This window comes from Poecilia reticulata, linkage group LG1 (assembly GCF_000633615.1).
Source record: "Poecilia reticulata strain Guanapo linkage group LG1, Guppy_female_1.0+MT, whole genome shotgun sequence".
Lineage (NCBI taxonomy): Eukaryota > Metazoa > Chordata > Actinopteri > Cyprinodontiformes > Poeciliidae > Poecilia > Poecilia reticulata.
Window position 1 is genome coordinate 18674552 of NC_024331.1, and position 10576 is coordinate 18685127.

At 36.7% G+C, this 10576-nt stretch overlaps 1 protein-coding gene across 1 annotated transcript in view; it reads left to right on the forward strand.

Annotated features, from left to right (window-relative positions):
* Positions 1 to 10370, forward strand: part of gstcd (glutathione S-transferase, C-terminal domain containing) — a 29979-nt gene extending 19609 nt beyond the window's left edge. The window contains exons 6-9 of the mRNA XM_017303837.1: positions 9012 to 9127; positions 9457 to 9501; positions 10149 to 10277; positions 10353 to 10370. Coding sequence (XP_017159326.1) covers positions 9012 to 9127; positions 9457 to 9501; positions 10149 to 10277; positions 10353 to 10370 — 308 coding nt within the window. The remainder of the gene's footprint in view (positions 1 to 9011; positions 9128 to 9456; positions 9502 to 10148; positions 10278 to 10352) is intronic.
* The last annotated feature ends 206 nt before the right edge of the window (positions 10371 to 10576 follow it).

Sequence of the window (10576 nt, forward strand, 5' to 3'; positions counted from 1 at the left end):
ATAATTCAGTTAAATCCCGCTCTCATTATCAGAAAGGGCACTGGTGGTATTTGTGGCTACTATGCAGTCTCTTGAATTGTTGCCCCACTTTTCAACATGAGAATATCCTTGCACAGATAATGAGGGGAATCTATTAAGGCAAAGTGTGTATTTTCTGTATCTGGATACAGAAATCCAGATAACACTTGGACAAGGAATTTCCCCCCCCCACTCCTCCCCTCCCATCTTCTAAAAAATGCTCTTTTATTTAAAAAGTCTCCTTAGGATTGAAGAAGTTGACTTCTGCAGTGATAATAAAGCTTGCAGAGTCAGAGGAGGAGTCCCTCTGTTCCACTGGAGAAACCTTGGCTTTGACATTGAAGTGTTTCTGTTGGAAAACTAAAACTATGGACACCAGCTGGCAGGAGTCCAGCTGGCCTTTATTTGTAGTTAAGTTAACTCTGCAATGCCTGGGGTGAAAGCCCCACACTGACTGCAAGATTTCACTAAGGTGGCGAGCCAAAAAACCATTTACACAACACTCCACAGATGCCAGTTTTTGTCACTTTTTCCCCTCACCCTGACAGCTTTGGCAAAAGGATAGAGAACTGTTTGTGAGCTGAATGACAGCAATCTGGTTAGCTTATAAAACATCATCGGTGGAGGAAAAGGGTTCTGGAAACATTATAAGTCAGAGATGCAGCCTACACCGTGTTGTTTTTTTTACTTTCATTGCAATAAGTCCACACTCACAGATATACAATGTTATAGTATAGTGTGACACAAACCCTTCAGTAGATATAGATGTCCACAGATCCTGTGAAAAGTTGACTTATACACACCATGGACAGTAAAGTCATATTATATTTTTGAAGTCTTTAAGACTGCTCTTGAACTACTGTATTTTCAACTTTGAAAATCAATGAAAAGTATTGTACACGCAAGTTTGAAACTGTTGATGAATTTCTGCAAATGTATACATAGACCTACAAACTGTTTTTTTAAAGTCAAATGTTCTGTAGGATGTTGCAGAGAAACTCCATGCTTTTTTGTAACCATCAACAAGCTTCTGGTCAATTCTGGCTAAAAGACGGACTATGACTAGACTAGACTGTCTTTTGCTCAAAAATCTAAGCGGGGATTATCGTTTCCTTTCTCCAGCTTTAAAGGAGCATCCTCCTTGGTGTCATGTCTTTGAAGAGTCTGATGACCTCACCATGCTCAATCTGATTGTCTTTCTCCACGGCAGGCGTAAGGAGGTCAGACATCTGTTCTTCTCCTCACAGACCTGTTGGTAATTTTCAGCTTTAAAAATGATCTTTCCAAAGAAGCTGTAGGTCACACTAATGAGTTATAGTCATAAAGCTGAATAACCAGTAACTATTTTACAACTCAAATTAACTGTCCCCAGAAAGTTACAAAATCTTTGTAGCTGAATGTACTTAAGTACAATACAAGTGTATATATGCTCACCAAACAACAAACAAAAGATGGTTGAGAAACGTAAGTAACTAGTCTTATCAGTAAATAACCAACTACTTTCTAAAAACAAACTAGTGAAGTCCTCTTATGTCCTACAGTGGGCACGTGTACAAACCTCCATGTAGGTACAAAATGAAACCAACGGCACACAATATGGCCATAAGAAGAATCACTTATTCTTCTGCATGTAGCCACCGTGGTAGACAATAATCTTTTTCTTAGAATTAAGATTAATGTGATTAATTACAAGCCCAGAGGACTGATCACAAAATGTCTGCTGGTATTATTTACATATTAAAATAACTCTGGTCATCACATCATCATGTTCACACATAAGGAAATATAAAATACAACCTAATCTACATGCCCCACTTTTACTGAACGGAACTTTATTAAATTTATTTTTAGTAGAGTATGAATTGTAATTTTACCAAGCTTACTGAAATGATACAATGTTTAACAGATTGAGGTAATCTCAAATGTAGACAACAAAACTCTCCCTGAAATCTGTTTGGCAGTTTGTGAGTACTGTAGCTTCAGGTCATATCCTCCTCAGGATTTCAGCAGTTTTAGTCTTGAACAGTTTTTGTTTTTTCCTCTACCACTGGCAAATGTAGCTGTACTAAAAGGTGATATTGATTCTGTGCTGTCTATATTCAATCTCACAAGGTGTTTTATTTTGAAAATTGTGAGTAATATTATTTTAAGCAGTGTCGGCATCGGAAAGTGCCGTATAAATCGCACCCTGGCTGCAAGTCGGCGGTGAAGATTAAAGAGGCGGATTTGCCATATTGAACTTAAGCAGAAGTGACTCAGGCGCTTAAACAAAGTATCGTTGTTGTTTTTAATGTTTTGTGTTTGTCAGTTGGATTGCAAGAGTAAATGTCACAATAAATGTGCTAAAGGTTTTGAACTGATTTGTCATAGCCTCATTAGTTTACGTCACAAATGCCAAAGCTTTTTCTAGGGCTGTCGTGTGAGCCACTGAAGTTAATTTGAAATACAATAAAACCATTAAGATTAGATTTAATTGAAGTGAAAGTTTACCAATAAGCTATTTTTGAACAAATTTTGCTTCGTTGCTCTAATAAAGGTGTGAAATTTAGATAGACTTTCAATGAATCTCGACTAATGAAGTAAACGTATCGTGGCTGCATTTCCAAATAGCTGAGCTTGGAATTGCCGAAATTTTAGCCACACGTTTATTTTTTTATTCCAATAATTATCAGTGTGGAACCTGTTTGCTAACGATGATCTATCTGCACATGTATTTAGAAAGTCAGTAATTGGGTGCATTACGAGCTGCAATATTGAGATTACTGATTGGTTGTCTGCTTGTTTTGAAACCAGACAAATTGGGTATGTGCCATGACCTGTGAGAGGCTCTGCTGGAGATTGGTAATTATGCAGACATCTCGCCTACAGCTATGTCAGGTCGTGTTTTGACAGACATTCCAAAGCAGCTCAGGGAAGCACACTGAGTAGTTTGTTCCTCACATGTTTGTCTTCATTACTTTTGTTTTTCTTGTCACTGCAATCTTCTGCAAACACACTGAAAAGTTTCAAGTTTCCTTTTACTGACAGTTGGGACAGCAGGATTCCCTGTAATCTTTTCTCTGCAACCGAGTTGTTGCTCGGTGTTTTTCATCAAACCAAACTGAATCCCACTTTTAGCATCATTACGGTTGATCTATATTCTGTTGAACCTTTTCAAGAATGACCTATATTGTTCCTGCATCCAGGTGGCAATGAGGTAGAGGAATACGGTCATGTTATTTGTCAACCTGTTTTATTCATATTTTCTTTAATTGATTTTCCTGTAAAAACTATCAGGCCACTATTCATAATGTCATATAATTAGGGCACTGGCTTTGTAAGAGGCCTGTAAGCTAAAAATATTGTTTTCCATGTTAAAGCCTAGTTTAACTGTGGTTATTAATCACACAGCTGTAGGATTATTACCATTTTTCCACATTGCAGCTACAAACTTCATTGTATTTTGGTAGGAATTTTACTTGGCTGAAAGATTGCATGTCAGAATTGCTTTGTGTTGTTCTGCAGTTGCAGTAGATGCCACTAAAACAATTTGAAACTGTCAGAACTGACACACACACATTCACACAGACATTCACAAGTCAACAACAAAACACCTGTCTTTTCTAGTAGCCACTGTACAGCGATAAAACCTCCTGACCAAATGTACTCAAACTCTTCTTGGTTGCTAGGTAAAAGGCTGGGCTTGGTTGGGGTCATTAGGTGAGGGAAAGTGCCTGCTGATTGGAAGGTTTTTGAAATGGCTCATTTTCCAGGCACCAAAAAACATTACTTTATTGCAAGAAAATGACTAGGTAGTTTTCTTTGTGCTTGGATTGTTTTCAGATGTACTGGAGACCCAATTGGAAGTACAAAACTATGCAATATGCAATAGGTCTCCTTTAATAATTACTCTTAGCAATTGTCTATAGTCATTAATAGTCAAATCAGACCTATAGATTGATGGATGGATGGATAGATAGAAACTTTATTAATCTATAGTTGTACAGTATTGTATGTTGTTAGTTTTGCCCTTACTGTAGATTATTTCATTCTTATGTTTTCATTTTTCTGTAAATATACATGCTTCGATTGCCTGTCACTTTTCTGCTGGTGGTCTTGAATTTCTCCACTTTAGCTGGAAGCAACCTAATCAGATGCTTGAAATCCAATACTCTGTCTGTAAACTATATAACGGGGGTTCCACTCTTTGAATTAACCTACTGAAATAAAGTCATTTTTCAATGATACTCTCTCTTTTTTTATCCAATCGGACCCATATTTGGAAATTTTCCGATCAGCCAGTAAGTTGTTTCTCTGGGAGTCAGCAGCTCTGTTTATATCGTTATTTTACTCTTACAAACCCCAAGTGTGCAGCTCTCAACACTTGGAACATCAGCAGTTTGCACTCTTCCAGGCTCATACATAAAACATAGTTTGTTTTCTCACATTAGGATGTGTCACAGGAGCCACGGTTGCTAAATCCAGCTTCATTTAGTCTTTAAAAAAACACAGACTCCTCTTTTTTTAGTCTTTCTTTTACATGTTTGGGTTTTAATAGATGTTTCTTGTGTTTCATATGTAAAGATAAAAACGATCATTCAAATTGTTCCTAGCAATGCTTAAGAAGGACACTTGCCCTGATACATTGCTACCAACATTCATGGCAGGAGCAGAAAAGCTGCAGGGGGACAGACTGGGCAGATAAAACTCGTATCACAATCTGTTTTCCGTTCCTCAAAAATATGTTTGTGCAGCCCAGTATATACATAAGCATGTCTTCTGACAAGTAAAGTTAGACTTAAATATCACAGTTTCTAAACTCAAACTTTGTGCTTCAATGTCTTTTTCTCCTCCAGCTGCACATCCAAGAATGAACCAGCATGTAATGCATGTTTCTTTGTATTATTTGCATTATTTCATTTTCAAACAAAAAAGACCCCATTGATAGTTTCTTTGGATTTTAAGCTGTTTTTCTTATCTTACCCTCTGTAAACATGGCGGTCTGTGACACCATATTTGTTTGCAATAGATTTGGTGTTTTGGAGCATTTCTGCAATAAGCACATTTTAAGTCACTTTTCTCTTCTCTGGTATTCGTATTCTCAGTGGCAATAAAATGGACAACCTGTGCCAGAGGATTGCACCTGCTAGTTATTACACAGTCTTAATGCTCTGCAGGTGTGTTTTAAGGAAATATGTGAAACATTATTCTTCAAATATTGTAAAGGTACTGGTGCATACTTAGGTCTTTAACACAAAAGGAGGAGATAAAACTGAAACTACTGATACAAGTAAGAGAATTGCTGCTCTTTTCCTGTGTGGGTTCAATGTTAGTCGGCTTTAATGTCTTCAAACCTATAAACAGTGCCATGCAAAAATGTTTATTTTCCTTTTTGTCATTACAACCAAAAAACAATTTTGAGAGGGAGAGTCCCATTTGCATTTGCAGAAATCTCAAATTTCTTTCACACTACATCTGATTTCTGATTTTAATTAAAACATATTTTTTGCTTTCTTTTCGAAAAAGAAATTACAAATGACAGAAAAATATGTCAAAAAGTGTCTTATTTAAAAAAAAAAAAGGTTCCTTCTGTGATGGAAGAAGTAACCCCATAAATACCCTGTGAGGAATCAGAGCAGGATCCCTCACATTCCCCCTTTGCCACAGCTTTGTCTTCACATTTTAATCAGCGCAATGGACCTGTTTGATAAGACCACAAGCAGTATTTAGGGAGGAAAAGAAGATATGGTGGCTACCTTCCAGGTGCAGAAGTACTGGACACCCTTTAGCAGAGCAGATAAAGACTAATAGATCTGCAATCTACCCCAGTGATGCTACCACAGAATGTTTTCTCTTCACTGAGCTTCAGGAGACATTTAAGCCTGCTGTGATAAAACATGTGTAACTGCAGGCATGTTTGCAGTAGCTATGACGATGGTTTTTATAGGATGGCCACCGTGATCCTACATTTATGCAACTCAGTAACTACTCAATGTGTTAAAGCTGAAGCTGACTTTGGATTCCTGCTCATCTTCTCTGTAGTTTCAATAATTTTTTTGATGTTAATTGGTTTTAATTTACACATAAGAAAACACATTTAAAGACTTTTAATCTGGTTTCATCACCACTTTTGTTAGACGTTCCTGTTGAAGCTGAGGATTTCTTGATTTCATAAGTTATTTTTAGTCACACCATTTAGTTTGTTTCTTTAGATGTTTTTAGAATAGCATCTATTGCCCAGTAAAATCTTAATTAGTTTTAACTAGAGGGGAAACGATTTCCAAAACTATTGAGGTTAAAGATGTGTCTTCAGATTTGATGTCAGCTTTGAATGGACTCTCTTGTTGTGCTTTGTTACTAAAACAGTCACAGAGCTGATAACAAAGCTGTTTCTCAGGTTTCTTTACGTAAATTTAAGCTCACAATGAGTCATGTCCCATACAGATTTGGGTTTAATGTAGGCTTGTACAATATTAGGAATAGGAAAGCATGGAAAATATGGGAATATTGGTAATATTCTGACAATTGTAACTTGTGATGAATAAACTTATAATTAAAATGGGATACTATCTTTCTTCATTGGGCAGACCAACTGCTGATAAAGTGTGGTTTGTGCAGCAGTGAAAAACATGTATTTACTCTTGTTAAGATAGAAATTAGTAATTAATGTTGCTTCAGGCAAATGTCTGTTTTGTCTTTGAAACGACTTGGGTTTAGTTTCTTAAAACCGCGACTACCTTAATGCCTCCAATACATTTTATGTTGCAAAGATGAATGCTTATGTACAATAAGATCTATGGTACCCCAGGCAGTTTTTTACGATATATTTATTGCAATCACCAATTTTGACTTGCGATTCGTTAATTTATAAATAAAGATGGAAGTCTTTTTCCCTGAAATTGAAACTTCTTGGTTGGTCGAGAATAATTATCTAATTCTGCTCAAAGTACGAATAATTTTGGCCTTTCCTTTAAAGAAAACCCTTTGTTAAATGCCAGTAGGCATATGAATACACAGTGGAAGTGTAATAAGGTATTTTCTCTTTCAAACACAACATTTTGCAATAGTTTTGAAATTATGAAGAAATTACTACTTTATTTAATCATCCTCACTAAATCAGGTTAACGATATACACGTGTATTGTTTGTGAATGCATAGATGAATTAAACGTCGATCACTGGACGTTAAGAGTTGTAGAAAACACGAGTAGTCTTACTTAGACCCGCATATGTTGTGTGCTTGAGTTGGACAGGTCGGTTTTGTCCTCCAGCACACTCAAGCGCTGGCATGTTTTATTTAAAAAGCTATTCCAGGTAAGTGCTCCCAGCACTAATTCCCTCTATCCAGCCCCAGAGCCCAGACTGAATCTGGAAACAAAAACATGTTTAAGTATGCTGCCTCCTCCACTTTAGGTCAGAAAGACACGAAATTCACCTGAATTTGAGAGAGCAGGAATGTAAATGTGAAACGTGAAGAGGTGCAGCGGGCTGCGGGTTTTCTAACTCGTCTGTCCATTTTATCCTGCGTCATGAAGATGAGGAATCTAAAGTTTTCTTTTTTAGCTTTTAATGTTTGTTTTTTTTTTTTATTAATAGCTAAGCAGTTTATATTGTGTTTGTACTATCGAGGAGCATACTCAATAACATTTGTAAGTCTCCCAAATTTATTAAAGTCACTGTTGGTGAAATGCGAATTTAACTTTTATTTCCTGATAACAAATAAATCTTTGCTTTGGCTTCTTAAATACCCACAGAAAATGTATTTTTTTATTTTTTAAATATATACCTATTTGTATTTTAGCTCTTAAGTATTTATTAAAACGTTTTTTGTATTAGCACAACTGTTCTTTAGTTTTAGAAATGTCTTGAAACAAATTTTGTTTCATTTCAAATTACTTTCTTTCTTTCTGTTTGTTTTTGTTTTCTTAAATTAATTTTTTGTTCTCCTTGAAAGCGCTGTGTTTATTTGTGTTCATCTCATGAGGCTTTATAGGTTCTTCTTTTGTTGCAATGAGCTGCCAGTCTTTTTGGATTCGTCTCCACCAACATTGCGAATACAAGTATCTTAGTGAAAGTATATTTAATGCTTAGTAAAAGTGGACGAAGAACATCTGTCCACAGACGTTCGTCGTCCAAAAGTAGTTTTGAAATCTGGCCACATATTCTTTGCTGCGTTTTGTTTGCGCTCCAACACATGGGAATGGTTTGATCCGACTCTGGCTGAATTAGACTGGAATCATCTTCATCTGGTCACCTGTTGTCTCAAACAATGCAGTCAAAAGGGCAGCGAGACAGCGTGTCTCTGTTTTGATATTTTCATTTTTGTGACTCTGAGGGGAGTAAATGAACCCCTCATCAATTTGGATTCATAAATCGAAAACAACATGGCAGAGGCTGAATGCTAGTGTTGTGTGCCAGAAGGTTGCAGTGTGCTCTGGGCTAATTGGCCACATATTGTTTACACTGCAATAAAAAGTTTTGCTACAAACACAGACATAGCTGTAGCAGTCAGTTTGCTGGGATCACACGAATCATGCTGCTGGGTCAGTGGAGGCCTTTTCATTGTTGTGCTGTTACTATTCTACAAAAATTGCTTTGCTGTAAATCACGACTTGAGCAGCTTTCAGAAGGAAGGGAAAGGCTGGCAACATGGAAGTAAAGACATTAAAAAAATTAAAATCACAGTTGGTTTTTTGTAACTAGCATCTTGATTTTTGAACAAGCTACAAGATAAAATGTACAAGTTCACATTAAATCAAATTTAGAGTGCTGTTTACTGTTTTATTTTGTGAACATTTAAAGTTTGTGGTTGTAATACGACAAAATCTGAACACATTTCCTGAGGTCTAAGTGCTTTTGCAAAGCCTTATATGCAAAAAACTTTCATCTTTTCATAGATCTTATTCCTTGACTAACTATTCAATTGAATCGAGTGTTTACAACATTTTTCTGCCTTGTCATTTTTGCCCAAATGCGATAAGAGCTTGTGTGTGTTTTGTTTATGTTTCTTTTCAGGAAAAATGTCTGACATCCGAGCCGTCAGGAAAATGCAACAGCTAAATAACTTGGCTGCGATGGTGACGGAGCTAGCCAGGCCGGGAGACACAATAGTGGATTTCTGCAGTGGAACGGTACTGATGCTCATCAATCAGTCTATTAAACCGTGCGCACACGATGCTCCAGCTGACTACAGCCACATTAGACGCTGCTTCATTAGTGACCATTTGAAATGAAACAATCCCTCGCAATTACTCGTACTTGTCATTTCCAGTCAGGTGGATGTTGTTGCTGGGTCACGTCACTCACACAAGCTGAAAGCAGGCACACTGAGCAGCACCCTTGAAAGGATTTTTATAAAGACCAGGAGAGTTCATGTTTAGTTTATGGGGTCTCTCCATGTGCTTTGTGCTGATGTTGGATGTTTCTGTTTCCCTTATTTTGTTCTTTTACTTTCCCTCAGGGTCATGTGGGGATTGTTCTGGCTCACACACTTCCAGATTGCCAGGTAAAGTATCTTAATGTGTGTGTGCATGTGTGCGCATGTGTGTTCAGAGAGTACAGCAATAAGCTGTTTACTTCTTCATTTTCTAGGTTAAATAAAACTGGTCTAAAAGAGGGATTCTATCCAGGATTTTTTTTTGTTCCTCTTTGTGATACTAGTGATCTCTCTTATAGACATTTTATCCCAATAGAGGTTTCTCTGTTAGAAAATACATTTTTTTACTCTCGAGTAATTTCTTAGATGGTTATTTCTTAGTTTTATTTGAGTAAAAATATGTTGAAGTCGTTTTACTCCTACTTGAATACAGTTTTATTTGTAGTTTACCCACCTCCCCTTATAATCATTACAGGTTGTGCTTTACTAGCAAAGGTTAGTAGGAGCCCCCTAATAAAATCACAAAATGCGTATTGTCTGCAGAACATTTTCAGATGAGGTTAAATAACAGACTGTAATACTACTTATCAAAGTAAATTATTGTGTCATGTGTTTTAAAAGTGGCTTTCTAAGGAAATTATTTGCTTTATCAAAACCCAATATTATGGCTTTTTCCTTTCTTCATATGAAACATCCCAATCCTCTGATTGCGTTACTGCAGATTCCAACTGTTTTTAAAAATATTGCTGTTTGATATTTCCCTGTTTTTATTGCAGATCATCCTCATAGAGAACAAAGAGGAGTCTTTGGTTAGAGCCCAACGTCGCAGCACTGAGCTTGGCCTGAAAAACATTGGTTTCCTTCAGGCCAATTTGGATTACTTTACTGGACCGTTTCAGATTGGGGTGAGTGACACATGTAAAAAAGAAATGCAAGTTTTGCAACAGTTCTGTTCTTTACTCTTGTGTGATGCCCTTCAGATTGTCTGGACAAACTGATAATCACTTCAGATACAACCAGAAAACAATAAAACAGAATTGAAACAAATTTTAAAGCAATTATAGCAAAGAAATAATTTACCGCTTAAAGCCAGAAAAGTGCTGTAAACATACAGAGCCCCTCAGGTAAAGCTGACATTAGCATATTTGTCAAAATGTTGGAATAAATTGGGAGAGTTGAATTTGACTTTGTCCTGGGGTGTGTT